Source organism: Lottia gigantea (genome assembly GCF_000327385.1).
Source record: "Lottia gigantea unplaced genomic scaffold LOTGIsca_9, whole genome shotgun sequence".
In the NCBI taxonomy this organism is placed as follows: Eukaryota; Metazoa; Mollusca; class Gastropoda; family Lottiidae; genus Lottia; species Lottia gigantea.
This window is the reverse complement of record NW_008710950.1, coordinates 3095853-3120077: the sequence shown is the minus strand read 5'-3', so window position 1 is coordinate 3120077 and position 24225 is coordinate 3095853. Positions and strand designations below refer to the sequence as shown.

The following is a 24225-nucleotide window of genomic DNA, read 5'->3' as shown; positions in this document are numbered from 1 at the left end:
ATGAAATGTGGGAAAAACCATATTTGGATAGGATGGAGTCTGTGATGCCATCATTTAGATCAATTATCTCAGAGCAATAGGAATAAAATACTTGAAAATATTTATTCAACAAATCAGGGTATATGTATTACAATTAAAAATTATATCATCAAGGACATATTGCTAGTCTATATAAATGTTCCGAATATCAACAACTTGAAAATTATGAAATAAATGTGTAAGAGATCACATTGACAACTTATATCGATATACTGTTCAAATATAAAGGAGTATTATTCTTCAAGATGAACTAAATTAAAACCATCATTTCAATAACAACCAATTTCATGTTAGTAGGCCATAATTGCAATATTTGTATAGGCCTAGAGTCGTTCATACTCAATGATATATGACATAATACTTTGGACAAAAATAAGAAAGGCCTGATTTTGAAAGGGATAAGGCACATTTTAGTATTTTGGTCAAATCTAATTATTACATACCAAATATGTAAATTACTGAAAACAGGCATATATCTGGAATAAACCAATCAAGGTTAGCTCATCTTCACAAAGTCAAGATATTACAAACCTTGTCTTATATCTTGACTGTGATACACATTTCTTGTGTCAAGAAATGCGTCCATTTATTTCAATTGTATGCCATCAAATACAGTCCATCAGACCCCTTGAGAGAAAGACTGTAAATGTTACAGCTTATTATTTACAGACTTTCTGCAGAGACCTCTGATTGACTGTATTCGCTAGCATACATCCAATCAAATCCCTGCATTCATAAAGATCTGTGATATAAGAAAGTTTGCTATTGCAGCCAAAGTAAGTCGAAGTTCATAATATCTTGACATTGTAAACATGGGGAAGGCTAAGCAACTGGCAGACAAAACATTGATGTTTGTCATGACAAACACATTATTTAGATTTTATATAGACTACAATTCAATATAGTCTAATGTGATATTCATAAATTACTTCCTGGAATGTAATTAATTAAAATAATAATTTTTACAAATGAACACTATTGAGTATCTGAGCAAATACACACAATCATGATGGTGTGAAAATACAGTTGAAATAATGAATTGTTTGTGTTTTTCTCATCATGAGTTAATGAGAGTATTGTCCTGAATTTGTCAATATTAACACATCAAACACAATACTGAATTGTATCAAACATCTCCACCATAATACCATTAATCCTATAGCTCATAGAGTATTGTGGTTGAAAGCAATTTTAAACTTGGCCATGGTTGATTTATAATGAAAACATTTGAGAAGGTTTTAAGTTTACATTTTTGCAAAAGACACAAAATATTGGTTAATTTCTGCATAGATTTAATTAAGAATAGTTATCAGTTTTTTAAAAAAAATTATTTAGCCTGTTTGTCCTTCCCAAATTTCTGTTACCTTTTACATAATTCAAAATGAAATTTGTGGAGAAGATGAAATTGACTAAATTAATTGTGATAAATAATTATAAAAACCATCATTATTGTCCTGTACCATAATTAGCTCCACCAGCTTTACGTACAGCCTGTAATATTTGTTCTTCTTCTAATTCCTCATGTTCTGATACTAGTAATTCTATAGCAAAGTTCTATATTAAAAAAAAATTCAATATCTAGTATTTAAATATTTGATAAGTGTGTAAGCCAGTCTAAACCCAGCCTATATAAGAACCATTTAATATGGAAAGTTCTTGATTACCCTAGCATATCCTAAATACATTTTGAAAGAACAATTGACTTTTTATTTAGATTCATCTTTAATGTAGAAATCCCATATTCTTGCAGATTATAACATGTATAATAAATGTAGGCCTACAATTTGTCAATAACTGTCATGATGATGGATTATATATTTGAAGCACTCTGAACTGTGGATAAATTAGTCCAAAAGCTGCTGCTTTATCAACCCTTGTAGCCGATTTACATGAATTCTTTGTCTCAATATACCTTGACTTGAAATATGAAATTTTTTATCTACATTGCTGTAATCAAGCGACAGTACAGCCTTCATATATAAAGAACAATTTGTCACATGATATAATAAGAGGTGCAGTATTGATTCAAAGTTGGGTTTATTTACTTTCTACATCTTGTTAAAACAAGTTGGACATTTAAAACATATATTTCAAGAAGCTGGTTAGGAAAAAACTTACATTAACAATGTAACTTATATTATTCTATTATTTTTTACTAAGGTTGGAGACGAAAAGGGGACTGATGGAGGTATTGGTACTTACACTCATTATATTTTTAACATGTGCTTTATCTGTACCCAATCTAGCCTTTTTTATAGCAGAAATATCATTACCACACCATGCTATAAACACAAATTTACTTCTTTTACTTAATTCATCACCAGTGACAACTCTCAAATACCCATACTTTCTTTCATCATCTACAATAATCAGAGAATAGTTCCATTTTATTTATATCAGTAGAATTACTAGAGATAGTACAATTTACTGAATATACATTGAAGGTTACATTTCAAGGACATCTAAGTCATTGTACTATTCAGAATTACTTGACAAATATATCCATACAAAGTTTATTCAAAAAACTTTAATAAATTAGTATTGGGCATAACATTATGCATCTAAGTTTTTTTTTTTCTCAAAAATTGGCAAGTGACCTTTAATTATGTATATAAGTAGATATAGAGAGACTAATTAGAGTCTAGTTTCAGATTCAATTAAAACCCAATTTAAATACTTGATAGGTAAAGATAATAGTTAACTATGATGCTTGATGGGTCTCACTTTGACTTAATATATTTAATGCATGATAGAACATTCACCTTTATTTATTTTATTTGTTGTCTTTTGTGTAGATGATAAATAGGTTAGGCTTACTCATGATTGAATATTATGGACAACAATTCATAATCTAATACTCATATAGCTGACTAAGTTGTGAAAGTCCCTTCCCGACTTTGCTTTCAATTTACCAAGCTGGCCAATAGACACTTTAGATACTCATGAACTGGTATGGTAGATCATGATTTTAAATCATAATAAGCAACCAAAGCCTTACTTGATTGTGGGGAAATTCAAAGATAGCTTGCCAGGCAAGGTAATATACGCCCACTGATAGCTTTGTTTGAAATTGAATATTTGTTAGAAAATAGCAAACATAGACACCAGGAAATATTCAACTTATACCCAAATCCATCACAAACTGTGCCATCACAAGTTAAAAAGCAAACACATTTGTAAGAATAACGGCAATAACTTGTACCATATTTTATATTTCAAAAGGTTTAGTTTTGATTGTGATCAATTTCATCAAGTTGTCAAATTTGTTTCAGACTTCTGCTTTGTAGAATAAAAATTACGTGTTTTACAAGATTTTTGATCAGATTTATCCTTGGGTGATTTCAATATTAAAAGTTTTATGTATCGAGTTTATGACAGGTGGGAGTTGCTAATATTTACCACCTTTTTTCTCCTGTTGAATTTAATCTTTTTATATCCTTACATTTTTTTTCTCGAAGATTTGATTAGTTTGCATGAAATGCAATGGATTTGTAAGTATACTTGATTGCAGCTGTCTTGGCTAATAAGGACAAGAAAATAATTGAATTTTACTATTATGACAGTTTATCCATTAGCAAGTAAGTAATTACTGCTCAATGTGCCACAGGAATAAGAAAAAATGTGTGAAATTAACAAAGTTTTAATACAAATAATAAAATAAACTAAAATAAATACAAAGCACTGTGTAAAAACAACAGTTATAAAAATAATAATATGTACACTAACACAAATCTATGAAATATACTTATGATCATGCGACTACTTAGGACTGGGCAAAAATAATCAATATATAATTTTGATTATCGAATTTTGTAAATGATTAAAAGTCAGTTAAATTTGTTTTTTTCAACATGATCTGCTACATGGTAATTGGACAAGTCACATCAGATTATATGTGATGATTATACATTTTAGAAATTCTATGAACCAGATATCAATAAATGACAAATTTATACAACCATATACATCAATAGACGGAAATCAGAAGATTTCTTCATTAAAATTTTTGATCAGTAGCCTGTTTTCAATAATCGATTTCAATTTGGTAATTGATTCTTGACCTCAGTTTATTGTCAAAGTTGAAGTTGAAATGTTCGAAATGTAATCATATAATCTTTTCAATTTGTTAAAAAAGCTACTTAATATCAACCTCTCAAGAATCAGACCAATATCAACCTCTCAAGAATCAGACCAATATCAACCTCTCAAGAATCAGACCAATATCAAGTTGTGCATCTCCAGACCAATATCAAGTTGTGTATCTCCAAAAACCTTTTAGTGAAAAAGAATTTAGTCACTAAACACTCAAGCTGAATTAAAATCACATGAATAATGCTGTAGAGTGATTAATAATGATTAGAATTGAAGCGCAAAGAGAATCAAAATAATTGGAATGTATTGAAAATGGTAATATACAATAAGAATTACTAGTTATTTTCTAGCACTTGTTGACATAAAATCGAGAAATACTTTGAAATGAAGTTTTACAGCAAGTACACATTGTTTTATATTTTTTGTATCAGCACAAAATCAGATAAACTGCTGCATCTTGGGATGTCACATGACTAAGCTATGATTGGATATCTGTCTTGGATTTTCCACTTGGTCTATTTATAGTATCTTATGATGCTGTACATGTATGGTGGCTGGTTAGGGACATGTTAAATGATTAAATTAAATTTTCTTATTTGTTAACCAAAATAGTTTCTCAGGAAAATAATGACATCTATTGTAAATTGTGATTATGAACAAAAAAATTGTGACTTGTAGAGTCTGTCAAGAATTGTGCCTCCTAGAGTGTTTACGAGCTAAAAATTGAACGTGTTTTCAAGAACAAGGGCAATAATTCATACTAAATATTTTTTGATTTCGCTGATTTTCAATAGGGTTTATCCTTGGGTGATTACGAACACTCATAACAAGTTCCGTTAAAATCCTTCAAGAATTGTGCCTTCTAGAGTGTTTACGAGCTAAAAATTGAACACGTTTTCAATGACAAGGGCAATAATTCATTCTAAATATTTTTTGATTTCGCTGATTTTCAATAGGATTTATCCTTGGGTGATTACGAACACTCATACCAAGTTTCATTAAAATCCTTCAAGAATTATGCCTTCTAGAGTGTTTACGAGCTAAAAATTGAACGCGTTTTCAAGAACAAGGGCATGAATCATACTTAATATTTTTCGATTTCGCTGATTTTCAATAGAGTCTATCCTTGGGTGATAACGAACACTCATACCAAGTTTCATCAAAATCTGTCAAGAATTGTGCCTTCTAAAGTGTTTACGAGCTAAAAATTGAACGCGTTTTCAAGAACAAGGGCAATTATTCATACTAAATATTTTTCGATTTCGCTGATTTTCAATAGGGTTTATCCTTGGGTGATAACAAACACTCATACCAAGTTTCGTCAAAATCTGTCAAGAATTGTGCCTTCTAGAGTGTTTACGAGCTAAAAATTAACAAGGGCAATAATTCATGCGAAATATTTTTCGATTTCGCTGATTTTCAATAGGGTTTATCCTTGGGTGATTGCGAACACACATACTAAGTTTCGTTAAATTCCGTCAAGAATTGTGCCTTCTAGAGTGTTTACAAGCAATTGTGGACGGACGGACTGACGGACATGGGTGACGACAATATACGCCCCCCATTTCATGTGGGCGTATAAAAATACCTAGAGAAAATTTTAAACAAGTGTGTAGATGATTAATTAATAGTAATAACATTATTTATAGGATATCATATCTTCCCCTAGGCAATCCATTATTGGGTCAAATAGGCAAATCTTCACTACCATATGAATTCATTAGATCATCAATTTATTTTTGAAAAAAAAAATTATAGCTTTTAATTATTTTTGATTCAGAAAAAAGCCAAATATTAAGTACATAGGATAAAACACTAGAGACAAAATTTTATTTCATTTGCAAAACAAAACTCTTACGCTATAACAAATATGGGATATTTGATAATATCAACCATAGTTTATTGGATGGTACACTACAACCTTTAAACACTTAGAATTATAATACTATTAATTATCTCATAATAACAGGAAATATATCAACCTACTGAATCCTCCTCTTAAAGGTGGGGTCTCCTTCCTTAATTTTGAATAACTTGACCATTCAAGAAAATCTAGAATAATCCGTTTTATCATCTCTTGATGCAAAGAAAGAAATAAATCTTTTCTTCAAACAATGATATCTCGGTTGAGCAAAAATTGGATTGGAATAAAAGTATCAATTGATAGAAACACAAATAGAAGGAAGGCCTAAAATATATATGTATTTACCTGTAAATCGACTTTTAAAATCACCAAAGTCAGTTCCTGTATCTTCTAACACAATAGTATTGCCATCATACTTTAATACAGCCCTAAAAAAGCAAAATTATAAAAGATACATACTTCATTATTCTTACATACATTTTCATAATACGCAATTTACATATTAGAATTACATCATTAAGTGAATTCATCAAAATCAATTGACAGTTATTATGTCTCCCTTCATTTAATTTCAGATTTCAGTTTTCTGAAATTTTTGCACTAGTAATTATATAATATTTATTAGAGAATAAGATTTACAGAGTATAATTTCACTTTGAACGGTTGTGATAACAGAATAGCTTTAACAATATTCTTCATAGAATTCAATCAATTGATAATAAATATTATATTTTGTAGGTCTAAGTCTACAAAAACTTAGTAAAGCAAAATAAAAACAAGCATTTAACAATTATTTCATACAAAAAAAGAAATTGTATTACATTCTAATACTCAAACAAATGTAACTAGAGCCACACGTGGCACAGAGTGGGACTTTGCAAATGTAGCAAAATGCAAAAGACCCTGAAAAAATCAACCTTCCACGATAATTAGATCAAGCACAAGAACAGTCTAAAGTTGAGAAATTTTCCCTTTTTAGAAGATTTTAATACCGGAAGTGGACGTCAGACCTCACAAATGAAAGTATCAGCAGATAGCCAAGGTCAATGACCTTTGAACTTGTAAAGGAGAAGGCCTAAAAAGGTCAAGATCAAGAGATATACGCCATTAAAATTTCAAATTGCTAACGACTATAAAACCAGAAGTTGACTTAGGACAGCAAATATAAAAGTATAAATAGATAGCCAATGCCGTTTGATCCTACAAAGGTCAAGGTCAAAAATTGAAAATTTTGAATTTCCAAAACCTGTTCCTTTTTTTGAACTATGAAGCGGAAACAACCAAAATTCTAAGACAAAGTGGCTCAAAATATGAGGTAATTGTGTAAAAAGTTCCATTTTGAACAAATGTATACTTTGCGAGTTATGCCCCTGGCCAAAAATGTCAATAATGAGTAATTTAACCCGGAAGTGCCACGCCCAACTCAATTTTTTTTGAATAAGTTAATCAATATTCAAAATGTTACGTTATGTTCCAAATGTCAAGTTCCTACATAATAGAGGTCAAAAGATATAGGTCAACAAAAGTCAACAAAGGTCAAAATAACTATAATGCTGAAACAACTGAGCTGTTAATACATACTGGCCAAAAGGATGAGGTAATTGTGTGCAAAGTCTCTTTTTGAACAAACGCATCCTATGCGAGTTATGCCCCAGCCCCAAAATGTAAACAATTAGTAATACTTTGCGAGTTATGCTCCTGGCCAAAAATATCAATAATGAGTAATATTACCCGGATGTGCCACGCCCCCCTTAATTTTTTTGCATAGGGTAATTGATATTCCAAATGTTATGTTGTGTTTCAAATTTCAAACTTCTACATTATTCAAGTCAAAAGATATGCGAGTTATGCCCCAGCCCCAAAATGTAAACAATTAGTAATTCAACCCGGATGTGCCACGCCCACCCCAATTTTTTTGCCATAGGTGAATTCATATTCAAAGTGTCTAGTTGTATTCCAAATATCAAGGTTCTCCATAAAATAGGTCATAAGATATACATACACCAAGATCAAAAAGACACAAATATGGTAAAACAAAACTCAAATTTGAAAAAATCACGAATTTCAATTTAGCTTTAAAAAAGCAATTGTTCTATATCTATGTAAAGTGCATGAGAAGAACATTAGGAAACCGAAAAAATTAACCCTCTAGGTTAATTAGGTCACGTGTTAGAGCAATCCAAAGTTTCGAATTTGGCTTTTTACGGATAGCTATAAAACCGGAAGTACATGTCTGGGGTCAAAGGTCAAAGTATCAAATGATAGCCAAGGTCAATGACCTTTGACCCTATAAAGATCAAGGTCATCAAAGGTCAAGGTCACAAGATACAAGCCTTCAAAAATTGAAAAATTCGACCGGAAGTTGCAAAAAAGCAAAAGTCAAATTCAAAAATCCATTTCCAACATTTTTGTCGCCATCGACTAAAGTATACACCAACATAAAATTTGACCAATCCCATTCTCCCCCGAAGCCCCATTTTGAGTTCTATCAAATCAAGATGGCGGCCGAAGTATTTTTTTCGGACTAATATTTTATTTTAAAATCGGCCATAGAATTAAGATTAATAACGATATACATAATTTCTTGAAATATTTCAATCACACCGGAAGTTATTCAACCGGAAGTGAAAATCGATTTTCCACTTTAACCGGAAGTGACGCAAAAATTTTGAATACGTCAAATGGTTTACATTAGTGACATGCATCTTTTATCAAAATTTCAGATTAATCCAAAAAAAACTGAAAAATGGTCCAAAAATTTCGAAAATCGGCCAAAAAATTTGTGCTACGAATTTTCGAAATTTAAAATTTTTTAAGTGCTATCAGGTCAGATTTGTAGAAATGATTGTAGAAATGAAAACCCGAAGAAAATCGATGCAAAAATACGCCTTCTAGAACCGATTTTCGACTTTTTGCACATGTTGAACTGTGGCACTTCCGGTTTTGCAAAAATGTTCCAATATATATTTAAGGAACACGTCGCCACTACAGAAGGTCTAGAGAAGTTGAATGGTTGCTGCAACTACTGTAGACTAAGCTCAGGAAGGTGTGTAAATTTCGAAAAAAAAAAAAAAAAAAAAAAAAAAAAAAAAGAATTGACATATCGATAACAAACTGGGACTTTGCATAAAAGCAAAGTCCCACAATAAGTAAGTTTTTAACTTTGTATTTAATCCGATGTCTGAGTAATTTTGAAGGGGCGTTCCCAGACATGTTTATCGACATGAGAAAATACACAGGCAACAAAACTTTTACTAGGCACTTTAAAAAAAAAAATACCACTTACCAATTAGTGTCGGTTTTATCAGATCGAACTTCTTCGTAAGCGTCTCGTAAAGATTCTGTATCCCCGATAGACATTTTAAATAAGTTAACTTGATGAAAAATGAAATATTTGTGACCGTCTGAGAGCTTTGGTGGTTAGCGATAAAACGCCTTGCGCACTAGATTTGAGGTCAGGTGACTTGACGCGTCAATTGATTTTTGTTCAGTTCTACACTCCTATCTTATTAAACTTCTACATCTTGAACTTAGCATAAAATGAATATATGAAGGTGAAACTGGGGTTGAGATATTTTATTTTATGTCATGGGTAGCCTATTTAATTTTGTAATTCGTTGTAATTATATTTGATAAAATTATTTTTTTTAAAGATCACCCGGAAGATATGATCATGAAGACACGAACCGTATCGATGGTATTGCAACTAAGCAGACGACATAAATGAACCAATCAGATGGCACTAAGTAGACAAATATGCCCAAATATGGTCATCTTACCCGGTTACCTCAAATAATTTGAAAGATCAATCTCCAGCCTATTTAACTTAATCGAATGTGGTTATTTATTAGCGCTGCATCCAGAGTGACTATTTTTAAAGCTATAAAATTTATATTGAATTTAACGGATTAATTTCATCATTATTTATATAACATATATAACTTATAAGGCCCCACCGGTAACCAAATTTATAGACTAAATGCAGCAATATATGTTGGACTATATACTACCGGGTATTTGATTTAATTTTTGACCGCAGTAGGCTTACAGCTCATAGCATGGCTACATTTATGAATTTTATAATTTATTCATTATCTTGAAAAGAAGAAATAAGAAAAATGGATTACAATCATCGTAAAACATAAATAATTCAAATATAATATGGCTATTACAGTGTTACTCCTTTAACTTTTAATTCTAGATTAACAAGACTGAATCCCGTTACACTTCTAGGATAGTCTCGAATAAGTAAATTGTCGAACGTTTGAAAACGTTGGTGACGTACAAATTTATTCCCGACTTGTATTTTGTTTTCTATTTTCAATCTAGAAAATGAAATATGTAACAACAAGCATTCTCTATGTTTTAAATGGTAGATCGAACCATATTTGCTTAAACAATTAATATTTTAGGTAAAATAATGCTGTCCGTTGAATATTCCGTTTCGTTACTTAAAAACATAATTGAAATTTTTTATTATTCCAAAGAACTTCCGGTAAAAACAAAACAAAATGTGAATTAAATATCGACAATTTAATATACTGAATAACTTGTTAAGAATTGTATATTAGGATATCTTACCATGGCTTCATTTGAATTCAATGATGTTGAGTGTGTTGACAAACTTGAAGGTTCTAGTGGAAATGAGAAAGGTGGCTTGATTATAATGAAAAAAGGACCCTCGAACAAAAAGGACAACATTCAGTTTTCTAAACCATCACAATCAATTTTGGGTCTGGATAAATTGGCCGCAGAGAAAAGGAAATTGCAAGAAAGTCCTGATGTAAGGGAGAAACGATCCAAGGTGAAATCATATCTTGATGATGATGAGGAAGATGTTGAAAATGATGACAATGATGGTGATAGAAATAGGTCAAAGAAACATTCAAATATCAAAGAGAGACATTACAGGACAACACGTTCGGAGACGCCGTCTCATCCAGGTGGTGTTAGTGATTCTGTGAAAGAAAAGCTACATCGTCATCATAGAGACAGGGACAGAGGAGTATATGCTTCGTCCAAAGATTATAAAAGTAAGCACAGCAGAGATCACAGGAGATCAGGGGATGATGATTATAGAAGTAGTAGAAGTAGAGACCGTGGTGATAGAAGCTACAGAAGTCGTGATTATGATAGGTCAGAACGTTCTGAAAGGTCCAGTCATAGAGGAGGAAGCTATAAAGATTGGGAAGAAACTCCATCGAGACGATATAATGATGAACTAGCCACCCCAAAGTTGAAGCCAACTGATACTCCTTCACAAACTAATTGGGAAGATGATGATATTACACCATCTAGAAAATCAAGTTGGGATCTTCTTACCCCAAGGTCTGAACATGATTCTGATAAAAGTCTAAGAAGTAAATCCAGTAGATCAAGTGACCTTTTGAGATCAAAAAGATCAAATAAGTCTTCAAGAAATCATGTTGATGATACTCCCAAGGCCACACCCTCTTACAAATACAATAAATGGATGAATAATCCAAAGAGAACATCTTATAAAACAAAAGACGATGAGAAAGAGGAAGACAGATTTAATTCAGAAGAAGATCGGTTAGATTGGGAAGCTGAACAGAAACGACTAGATAGAGAATGGTATGGTATGGATGAAGGTTATGATGATGATCACAATCCATTCTCTGGTACCTCTGAAGAATATACTAAAAAGAAAGAAGCAGATATGGAAGCCAAAAAGAAGAAGAGAATGTCAGCTAGACAAAGACAGATTAATAAAGATATTGATATGTGGGAAACAAACCGAATGTTAAGAAGTGGTGTTGTTACTAAAACTGATTATGATGAAGATTTTGAAGAAGACAATGAAGCAAGAGTACATCTTCTGGTCCATAATATTGTCCCACCTTTCTTAGATGGTCGTATTGTATTTACAAAGCAACCAGAACCAGTTGTTCCAGTTAAAGATCCCACATCAGATATGGCCATTGTTTCACGAAAAGGCAGTGCCATAGTTCGTACTTATCGTGAACAGAAAGAAAGAAAGAAATCACAATTAAAACAATGGGAATTAGCTGGCACAAGAATGGGAGATATTCTAGGTGTACAGAAAAAAGAAGATGATGTAGATAAAAATCCTGAAGGTGATTTTAAAGCTGATCATAAGTTTGCAGATTTAATGCAAGATAAAAATGAAGCAGTTAGTGATTTTGCCAAAAGGAAATCTATAGCAGCACAGAGAAAATATTTACCCATATTTGCTGTTAGAAACGAACTATTGAACATTATAAGAGATAACAGTGTTGTTATTATTGTTGGTGAAACTGGTTCAGGAAAAACAACTCAGTTAACTCAATATCTTCATGAAGATGGTTATACCAAATTTGGATTGGTTGGATGTACTCAACCTCGGCGAGTTGCTGCCATGTCAGTTGCTAAAAGAGTTTCAGAAGAGATGGGTGTAAATTTAGGAGAGGAAGTAGGTTATGCTATCCGTTTTGAAGACTGTACAAATGAGAATACAATAATAAAATACATGACTGATGGTATTTTATTGAGAGAATCTTTACGTGAATCAGATCTAGATCATTACAGTGCTATTATTATGGATGAAGCTCATGAAAGATCTTTAAATACTGATGTCCTGTTTGGTTTATTAAGGGATGTGGTATCTAGGAGACAGGACTTAAAATTGATAGTAACTTCTGCTACAATGGATGCCACAAAATTTTCAAACTTTTTTGGCAATGTTGCAATATTTAACATCCCTGGTAGAACTTTTCCTGTAGACGTAATGTTCAGTAAAAATCCCGTGGAAGATTATGTTGATTGTTCTGTAAAACAGGCATTACAAGTTCATCTTCAGGGATTAGAGGGTGATATGTTGATATTTATGCCTGGTCAAGAAGATATTGAGATCACTTGTGAATTATTAGCTGAAAGATTGGATGATTTAGATGATGCTCCACCACTAGCCATATTACCAATTTACTCTCAGTTACCAAGCGATTTACAAGCCAAAATCTTTCAAAAAGCCCCTGATGGTGTAAGGAAATGTATAGTTGCTACCAATATTGCTGAGACCTCATTAACTGTAGATGGTATTATGTTTGTTATTGATGCAGGCTATTGTAAATTAAAGGTGTACAATCCTAAAATTGGTATGGATGCTCTACAAATATACCCAATATCTCAGGCCAATGCCAACCAAAGGTCTGGGCGTGCTGGTCGTACTGGACCTGGTCAGTGTTATAGACTCTATACACATAGGCAATATAAAGATGAATTATTAGCTTGTACTGTTCCAGAAATACAAAGGACTAATTTAGCTAATGTTGTTTTGTTGTTGAAGTCTCTGGGTGTTCAAGATCTTTTACAATTTCATTTCATGGATCCTCCACCTCAAGACAATATCATGAATTCAATGTATCAGTTATGGATTCTTGGTGCATTAGATAACACTGGCTCTCTAACTCCCATGGGTCGCCAAATGGTAGAATTCCCATTAGATCCAGCTCTATCCAAAATGGTTATTGTTTCCCTAGATATGGAATGTAGTGCTGAAATATTGACAATAGTATCTATGTTGTCAGTGCCTACCATATTTTATAGACCTAAAGGTCGTGAAGAAGATTCAGATTCTGCTCGTGAAAAGTTTCAGGTTCCAGAGAGTGACCATTTAACATACCTAAATGTTTACCAACAATGGAAAAGAAATGGTTATTCTTCCAATTGGTGTAATGAACATTTTATTCATATTAAAGCTATGAGAAAAGTACGGGAAGTTCGACAACAATTAAAAGAAATTATGGACTCACAGAAAATGGAATTAATATCTTGTGGTAATGAGTGGGATATTGTACGTAAATCTATTTGTTCAGCTTATTTTCACCAAGCTGCTAGATTAAAAGGACTTGGTGAATATGTTAATTGTAGAACTGGTATGCCCTGCCATCTGCATCCTACTAGTGCTCTGTTTGGTATGGGATACACTCCAGACTATATTGTTTATCATGAACTAGTTATGACTTCTAAAGAATACATGCAATGTGTTACATCTGTAGATGGACAATGGCTGGCTGAATTGGGGCCTATGTTTTATAGTATTAAGGATGCTAGTAAGACCAGAGTAGAAAGAAAGAAACAGGCTTTAAATGAGATGATTGAAATGGAAGAAGAAATGAAGAGAGCTGATGAACTAATCAAAGCTAGGAAAGAACAGGCTGTTCAAGCTGCCATCTCCAGTCATAGAAGTCAAATAGCAACTCCTGGTAGACGGAAGCCTGGAACGCCTGCTTCAACTCCTCGACGTACACCAGCAAAATTTGGCTTGTAGTCCATGTTTAGAAAAATGAGAACTTTTGATAGACAATAACGTGAAGATAATTCATGCACATTCATGAATGTTTCTATAAATAAACAATACCGTCTTCTTTGTTCTATTGTTAAATAATAATTTATTATAACAATTAAAGCATTCATTTCGCAATAAACTCATTCTGCTGAATTGTTAGTTTCTTGAAATGTTCTTGAATGTGCATAATTTTACCTTATTTTGGCTATCCATCATATTTTACAAGTTTAATTGAAACTTGAATCTTTTATCATGGAGTTCAGAACATATGATGTATGCCTAAATCCACAAACAAAATGTATTTTTTATCTGATGAGATATAGATGTTGGTTTCATATTGTCTGTTGGTTAATATTACAATCTAGAATCTGACATGCTTAATTATGATCAAGGTGCTTTTGACTAAATAGTATCAAAAGTTGTCATTATTCTTTATAACCAATCAAATACACTGTTAAAAGTGTGCTGTCAATACAAGTTAGCAAACTAACATCTAGATGACATTTTGACATTTCTTTCAGTTTAAAGAATTAGAATTGAAGAGAATGTCAAGTTATAACAAAGTAATATCTTGATATAATTAGGCACCTCTCTTGAATATTTGTATGGAATGAAGTCTATTTTCTTCTGTAAATCAAAACAAATTCACAAGCACATCCGTAATATTAACAGCTGGCAAAGGCTCTCATTAGCTGTATTCCCTGGCGTACAATCCACTCAAATCGATACAATTACAAACCTCTATGACACAAGAACGGTGGCTATTTAGTCAAGGTATGAGACACAGTTTGTGATACCTTCTCATTTGAAGTTTTAAACACAAATATAATCTAATTAAAATCTAAAATTAAAAAAAGAAAATTTTCTACTGCAGTCCTGTTCTACTGATGTTATTTTTAACACCTCTTTCCGTCGGTCCGACCACAATTGCTCGTAAACACTCTACAAGGCACAATTCTTAACTGATTTTGACGAAACTTGGTATGGTTGTTTGTAATCACCCAAGGATGAACCCTATTGAAAATCAGACGAATCAAAAAATATTTACTATGAGTTATTGCCCTTGTTCTTGAAACGCTCGTAAACACTCTATAAGGTGCCATTCATGACGGATTTTAATGAAACTTGGTATGAGTGTTCGTTATCGCCCAAGGATAAACGGAAAAATCGAAAATCAGAAAAATTGAGAAATATTTAGTATTAGTTATTGCCCTTGTTCTTGAAAACACGTTCAATTTTTAGTTCGTAAACACAGAAGGCACAATTCTTGACGGTTTTTGACGAAACGTGGCATGAGTGTTGGTTATCACCCATGGATAAACTGTATTGACAAACAGACAAATTGAAAAATATTTAGTATGAGTTATTGCCCTTGTTCTTGAAAACGTGTTCAAATTTTAGCTTGTAAACACTCTAGAAGAGACAATTCTTGACAGATTTTGACGAAACTTGGTGTGAGTGTTCGTAATCACCCAAGAATGAACCCTATTGAAAATCAGAAGAATCTAGAAATATTGAGTACGAGTTATTGCCTTATTCTTGAAAACGCGTTCAATTTTTAGCTTGTAAACACTCTAGAAGGCACAATTCTTGATGGATTTTGATGAAACTTGGTATGAGTGTTCGTAATCACCCAAGGATGAACCCTATTGAAAATCAGAAGAATCTAGAAATATTGAGTACGAGTTATTGCCTTATTCTTGAAAACGCGTTCAATTTTTAGCTTGTAAACACTCTAGAAGGCACAATTCTTGACGGATTTTAACGAAAATTGGCTTGAGTGTTTGTTATCACCCATGGATAATATTGAAAATGAGAAAAATCGAAAAAATATTTAGTATGAGTTATTGCCCTTGATCTTGAAACCTCGTTCAATTTGTAGCTCATAAAAATTTAGAAGGCATGATTCTTGCCGAATTTTGACAAAACTTGGTTTTATTATTCATTACGGCGCTGAAGATTGAATATTTTTCTTCTAGAGTTTTCACGAGCTACAGATTGAACACGTTTTCAAGAACTAGTGCAATAACTCATACTCAGTATTATTCAGTATCACCCTAAAGAGTTCAAAAGAAGTGTATGACTGAAGGTTGAATATTTCATACTGGTGATTGTTACTGTACTGCTAAATATTTATGTTCAAAATCAAAGCTACCAGTGGGCGTATATTACCTTGCCTGGCAAGCTATCTTTAACTAATCATAGCATAGGACCCATGTCTTAATAACAATTACAAATTGCCAAATAACCAGTGTGAGGAAGCAGCCATATTGCTCTGCTATGAGTTATTTGCTATCCTACAATTTGTTTTTCTCAAGAAACAGGTTCTACATGCTAAGCTGTGATTGGTTAAAAATAAAGTAAATAAAATTGGATTGGACGCAGAATATTAGTTAATTTTAATTCAAATTAGATTGATATGAATATTGCTAACATGTCTGCAATACTTATACTATAATATATACTTTTACAATTTTTTGATAAACCTTTAAGAATTATTGTCTTGACTTATATAAAAGCATCAAAAGCTATAGTTGGAAGTGATGAAAATAAAAGTGATAAGTTGTCAATTTTTTCTTGAAAAAGTCTGTTGATATTGAAATTGACGAGAGATAGAATTTGATGAATTTAATATGAAAATGTTTGTTAAAACACATCCAAATCTATTTGTGAACACAATGTATTTACAGTTTTTTCGTTGATATTTATGAAACTCTTCTATGAGATTGATAAAAAGTTTTTTCCATGAGTTAATGCTCTTGCTCTTGAAATTTTAGGTATAAGAGGGTGAAAGCCAATTCTCACAGGCTTTAGAATTTTTCTTACCTTGAGGAGGATTCTAACCCATGGCACCTTATCACCTAGCAGACAACAATCAAACTGGCTACTAATGTGAGATATTCTAATGCCACAATAAGACAGTGTTCCAACCCTGCATTAGAGAGAAGTATTGACGGTGATCATTAAGATATAGTTCAAAGTTTTAAATGAAATTTGGTGTGATTATTTATTATGATATCTTGGTCAAGAAAAAAATTGACCAATTTTCGATAAACGGTTTTATATGCCCAGATTATAATCTACACATTATAATGTATATTGAATGCCCCCGTCCGTCAGTCCGTCCACAATTGGCTTGTGAATACAAGATAAAACAATTTTCATCCGATTTAAATGATAATTTGGTGAGAACATTTATCATGTTGAGATCTTGGTCAACTGTAAATATGTTTCGATGAATGTTTTTTAAGTTATTGCCCTTGAAAAACCGTCAAACTTCGTTTGTGAACGCTACAGTTTTCATCCGATTTAAATGTTATTTAGTGCGATCATTTATCATTATGAGATCTTAGTTTGGTTCTAATTTGAGAAGTTTTTCAATGAATGCAATTTGAGTTATTGAAAATATTATAATAGTTTGAGTGTTTGTTTAGATCAACAATGTCTTGGACAAATTAGATTTTTGGTACAGTTTCACAGATTGGCGAAAACCCTTGATGTACTGAAAATTTATCAGGAAGGTGCGTGTATCATGCTAGGTACATGCTTGTTTATGATGTAAGCGGAGCTGTTTTGTTGGCGTATGTTTTCCTTGTATATAGAGAGTTTACAGATTAATTTTTTATTTCCAAAATTTATTATATTTAAGTTTAAGGAACATAAAAATAAATTTTCAAAGTTTGCCAAATTAAATTTTCAAATTTTACAAAACGTGTAAATATTTATCAGTAGACTTCCCTAGTAAAAACGGAAGGAAAGAAACTGTTAAATTTCCTATTGTTATCTGGGATATAAACCATCCACTTGTATTTACTTGTATATAATAGTACTTTCCTCATGATTTGATATTAAAATTGTAAGTGAAACAGTTCTGCTATTTTAATTAGCGCATAATTCTCTTGTATGTATAGTTGAAATTATTTTCGGAATAGTCATTATAAAGTATTGTAATTTCTCTCATAAAATAGTATATTATTTTATATTGTTTTTTGGATGATTATTTTTTTTAACAATACAGTGGTTGCATCACAATAGCAAAAAGCTGTATTTAGCAAGCTTTTAGATCCTACCACCGTATCACAAATACGAATGTTGACATGGCAGGGTTTGAGCACAATTAGATCTTATTAAAACTTAAGAGGGAAGGAAGGAATTCCTCGAAAATACCCTTTCTTAGATATGGTATAGCCTGATCGGTTTTGTTCTTGATTAAATCGAGTCAGGGGCAACTACTCAGATCTTTTTAACGTTTATGCCTAGTTCACATCAACGGCGAATGCCGCGCTTTAATCGGCGAGCAAAGCGCCATCATTTTTTGTTTACTTTTCAAAAAATATCAAAAGTAATGTTGCGCTCTGATAAGCTCTGATCATAGAGTTATATATAGTTTCTATATATAACTCTATGGCTCTGATACGAATTGGTTACGCTTTGGGGACGAATTATTTGATCAGGCCTTGTTACGCTTTAAATCACGCTTTGATAAGCTTCTTTAAGCTTTGATGCAGTTATGACCCAATTCTGATAGATGCTAAACTGTTAGACGCTTTAAATCACGCTCTGATACGATTATCAAGCTCTGTTGTGCATTGTTAAGCTCTGTTACGCATTGGAAAATTTCGAAATAGCTGATTTCATGCCGCTTTTGATCAAGTGGTGACAGGCCGTGAAGACTGGGGTCCCCGCTTTGAATAAAGCTCTGTTAAGCTTTCCTATGCTTTGAGTCAAGCTTTGCTGAACTTTGTTCAGTAAATAACAGTGGCCACAATGCTTGTTGCTGTTGAATTTGTGGCAGAGACAGAATGCTACAGATTTGGCCCCCCCAAACATGTGTAATGCCACATTGAAATAAGGAGATAATAGTTTATATGCTGTCAGAGCAGCATTTATTGACAGAGCAAATTTTTACACCCAATTCTGATAGATGCTAAACTGTTAGACGCTTTAAATCACGCTCTGATACGATTATCAAGCTCAGTTGTGCATTGTTAAGCTCTGTTACGCATTGGAAAATTTCGAAATGGCCGATTTCATGCCGCTTTTGATCAAGTGGTGACAGGCCGTGAAGACTGGGGTCCCCGCTTTGAATAAAGCTCTGTTAAGCTTTCCTATGCTTTGAGTCAAGCTTTGCTGAACTTTGTTACCCTTTGTTAAGCTTTGATACGTTCTCGGCGCTTTAATCAATTCATGACAGAGCGTCCAGAATTTTTAAACAGTTTAAATTTTTTTGGCGCTCTTGCCGAATATCGTGCTTTGCTCAAAGCTTTCCAACGTTCTATTACGACCCTGGCGCTTTAGTCGAGCTTTGTTACGCTTTGGTACCAATTTGTACGCCGCTTTAAAGCGCCATCAAAGCTCCGTTGGTGTGAACTGAGCATTAGTTTGAATATCAGTTTTGAGACTTGGGCCAAGTGGATTGAAATCAGTGCTTATAAATCAAGCTTTAGTTAATACTTCTACAGTTCAGTAAATAACAGTGGCCACAATGCTTGTTGCTGTTGAATTTGTGGCAGAGACAGAATGCTACAGATTTGGCCCCCCAAACATGTTGTGTAATGCCACATTGAAATAAGGAGATAATAGTTTATATGCTGTCAGAGCAGCATTTATTGACAGAGCAAATTTGTACACCCAATTCTGATAGATGCTAAACTGTTAGAAATTAACATGTATTCAGACTGATTAATCTCATTGGTAAGATCAGTCTGAAGTCTACAACTGGAACATTTTGAATTGAATTTTTATTATAAGCAAAAACTTGATTAACTAAAACTGAAATTTGGTTTGATAATTGCTAATAGTTTTTTTTATATCTAAATTGAACCCTTACATAAATTCTTACAAGTTTTGTTAGTATCATTCACTATTGACATCATATTTCTTAATATTTGAAACATTTATATATAAATCTGTTTTGGTGTGAGTTATCGGCATTTGTCTGACTGTCAACTACGTTTGCGTGTAATTGCTATTGAAGGTGCAGTGCATGTTTATCACCCAAGGATGTGGCCAATTATATCAAGAACCATTAAAAACATTTTATTATTCAAGTAATTGTGGCTTAATATATAACAAAACAAAATCCAGAAAACACAAATTCAACATTAAGAAAAGGGGTAGACTTTGTCTATTCAAAAGATTCAGTTAGACAATAATTATATTACTCTTTTTTTCAATATATTTCAGATTGTGCAATATCACTAAATATTATATGAAATAGCTATGAATAAAAAAAATTATTCTGGTCAATCTTATATATCTATCTACCATATGAATATTGAAACCTGTTGAAATAAATATTAGAAAAAAAAAAAAAAAAAAATTAAATATAGAAGGTTAATTTAAAACATAATATTTACATTAAAATTACGATTTAAGTTTTATTTTTTTTATTTTTTTTTTTTTCTGTTTTCTATTTTTGTTTTCTGAATAATTATTTTTGTTTCCTATATTTACTTTTATTGGTTTGATCATGATGTATTTCTAATGATTATTCCATTGTTTTTACTCCTTATCCAGTTATCTAGAAACATAAATGAAAATTCCAAAAACTTGAATGATAATTCTGCAAACAAAACTGATGAAAGAGCATAATTCACATCAGGAAAATGGAAAACAGGAAACGCAAATTGTAATTCAAAAGATTGCTTGCCAGGCAAGGTAATATACAAGTTTCATTCAAGATAAAGGAGTTAACTCTGAAACCCTTCATCCGATTGTTACCACATTTGAACTTGTCCGAGATCTCATCAATATATATATGCATACTAAGTTTCATGAAGTTCGGATAAAAATTGTAGTCTCTATCGTGCCTACAAGTTTCATCAAGATCAAATATAAACTGTAGCCTCTATTGAATTTAGTGAAAAGTGAAGATTAATTGTATCCATCAGCAGCCGAATTACCATAATTATACTTATTGATGCACACTTCCCAAATTCACTGTCATACTAAAAAGATATCCACAGCATGGAAACTAAAAAGTGTTTACAGAGACAAATATATTGGAAATACCAGATTAACAGAGACAAAACCCCAATCACAAAACTTTGAAAAACAAAATAATTAGTTACTTATAATATTAAAGATAGCTTGCGTTGCAAGGTAACATACGCCCACTGGCAGCTGTCAGAAATAATAAAACAGTCTTAATTGACTAAAGTACGAATTTTCTCATATTGAAGAAATTATTTATGCTGAATAATTCCACAAAATTTTTTAAAATCAATATCAATAACCCAATTACAACAAACAATTAAATCACACAGCTATAATCAAGGGCAAAAAACAACTTTTGACGCGTGTTTACAAAGTCAAGGGCAATAACTCAAAAAATGTTCATCAAAAATATCTCTTGTTAGAACTTGTCCGAGATCTTATCAATTCCAATGATCACACCAAGTTTCATCAGAATCAGTTGAAAACTGTAGCTTCTATTGTGCTCACAAACAAATTTTGACGCGTTTTTTGTAAGTTAATGGCATTAACTCAAAAACATTTCATCGAAAATGCGTCCGAGATCTTATCAATTTCAATGATCACACCAAGTTTCATCAGAATGGGTTGAAAACTGTAGCTTCTATTGTGCTCACGAACAAATTTTGACGCGTTTTTACAAAGTCAAGGGCAATAACTCAAAAACCGTTCATCGAAAATGCGTCAAGTTAGAACTTGTCCGAGATCTTATCAATTCCAATGATCATCAGAATCGGATGAAAACTGTAGCTTCAATCCTGCTCACGAACAATTTTTAACAAATTTTAAGGCATTCTAAGTCAAGGGCAATATCTCAAAAACCGTTCATCGAAAATATGTCAAATTCGAACTTGACCGAGATCTTATCAATCTAAAACATCACACAAAGTTTTATCAAAATCAGATAAAAACTGTAGTCTCTCGGACAGGGGCGACGACAATATACGACCACATATTCATGTAGGCGTATAATAAAATACAGCCAAATAAAAACAGAAATATATCTTCATAAAGAAAACATCATAAAATAATATAATAAAAACCAGTATGAAGTAAATTATTTATAGGTTTAAAACAGATCAAACTAGATCAGTTCTGTTAATATACTAAAATAAACAATTTTAAAATACTGAATGGTAACAATGTAACAAATAATTTATTAAAATATCAACACCCAGTTAATGTATGTTATTTATTTATTGCTATAGCTATGGTAATTGAAATTAGCTACACACACATTGCACAAAATAAATATACATATGAAAGATAAATCTGTGTATAATATAAACTAAACAGGTGATGGCACCTGAACCTGATCTGTTCTTTAATCTAAAATTATATAATAGACATAAGACGATTTTGTATCATGGTGTTGTTACAATGTATAAGATAGTGGATCACCTCCAAATATGCTTACTTTGACTTTCTCTCTTGATCAATATTGGTATGTGTTTAAAATGATACTGGAATCAGAAATCTACACAGATCTCAGTATCAGTATTGTAGATATTATGGATAACTAAAAGAAAATACAGAATCTTAATTCTCAAATAGGTAAATAAAAACAAAAATAAAATTCAAAGATAGTGGACCACAGCCATATACGCCCACCATGGTAAATATTCAAGATTTTGAACCTTCGTTTCATGAATATGTATGCACATACCGAATTTCATTTGATTCCTTCAAACAATCTAGTTTTTAGAGTGTTTACAAGCAATTGATGTTGATAGAAGCACTTACTGTTTAGAAGTTAAAAGGCAATAACTCCTCAAAACTGACGTAAGAGGTCTAAATTTTGAAAAAGCCTTAAATCTAATCAAAATAAACTAAACTTTTTCAAACCTTTCGATTTAGGTCCAATAACATCCATTTTAAGTTTCATCAAAATCGGTTGAAAACTAAAAGAGTAATAGCATATTAAAGATTTTGGGTTTGGGGCAAGGGCAATAACTCTGCTTGTAACGGTCGAAAATAGCTCAAATTCGAACTTGATCTTTATTTTATGAATATGTATACACATACCGAATTTCATTTGATTCCATCAAAAAATCTAGTTTTTAGAGCGTTTACAAGCAAATGTTGACGGACAGACGGACCGACCGACCAACAGGAGTGCCGACAGTATACGTCCACATAGAAAGATGTGGGCGTATAAAAACAAATAAAATATTAAAGCAGATTGATATGCTATGAATATGTGGGTATATTAAAGCAATAGATAATCGTTTTAAAACCTATTAAAAAATTAAAAAATCAATTTGTTTCAGAAAATAAACTATTTCTAGCTTTTCCAACTGAATTATGTCTTGTAGATTGATCTGATTTACGTGGTGTTGACATATCTTTACTTTTAGCTGGTGTTAACTCCCATCTCTCGGTCTATAAAACATCAAGAGCACATTTTGTATCAGTTTAAACAATATCATAACTAAATATGACTTCTTCCTGAATAGTATATTTTGTTTCAGAGAGTCCTTTAAAAACCTTAATTGCAGCATGTACATTCTCAGTGATTCTATTAATATAAGATTTGAACGACATATAGAAGGGAGGAGCATATATATAACAAAACACAAGACAATATTATGGAATATAGCACACTTCTTTAATAAGGTTGGGCACATAACGTTTCAACACAATATACACGTGTCTTCATCAGATGTAATGGCAAGAGAATAAAACATAACAAAATATATACCAACAAGAAACAATATAGAGATTAAGAGGGACAATAGATAAAAAGGGTAATAACAAGTTATTAAGAGAGACAATAGATATAAGGGTATAAACAATGCGAAGTCTTGGAGGCTATGATGGATTGGTCTTGCCATGGATTTTGTGGTTAGGAAACTTTATGAGGTGTTCAGATAAGGTCGATCTTAATTTTTTTTCACGATATGGCTAAACTAATCTCTGCCCGAAGAGCAGGTACCGAGCAAACATA

At 32.1% G+C, this 24225-nt stretch overlaps 2 protein-coding genes across 2 annotated transcripts; one reads left to right on the top strand and one right to left on the bottom strand.

Moving 5' to 3' along the window:
• Positions 1–89: 89 nt before the first annotated feature.
• On the bottom strand, positions 90–9430 carry LOTGIDRAFT_203293 (hypothetical protein). The gene is made up of 4 exons (XM_009068354.1): positions 9282–9430; positions 6341–6423; positions 2242–2399; positions 90–1593 (listed from the first exon to the last, which is right to left on the bottom strand). The coding sequence occupies exons 1-4, from the start codon at positions 9353–9355 to the stop codon at positions 1486–1488; spliced, it is 423 nt and encodes a 140-aa protein (XP_009066602.1). The 5' UTR covers positions 9356–9430; the 3' UTR covers positions 90–1485.
• A 2269-nt stretch (positions 9431–11699) lies between these two features.
• On the top strand, positions 11700–20035 carry LOTGIDRAFT_155839 (hypothetical protein; the record flags this gene model as incomplete). Its single annotated transcript, XM_009068353.1, has 2 exons — positions 11700–14281; positions 19981–20035. 2 exons carry the CDS (start codon positions 11700–11702, stop codon positions 20033–20035), a joined length of 2637 nt encoding a protein of 878 aa, XP_009066601.1.
• Between the last annotated feature and the right edge of the window lie 4190 nt (positions 20036–24225).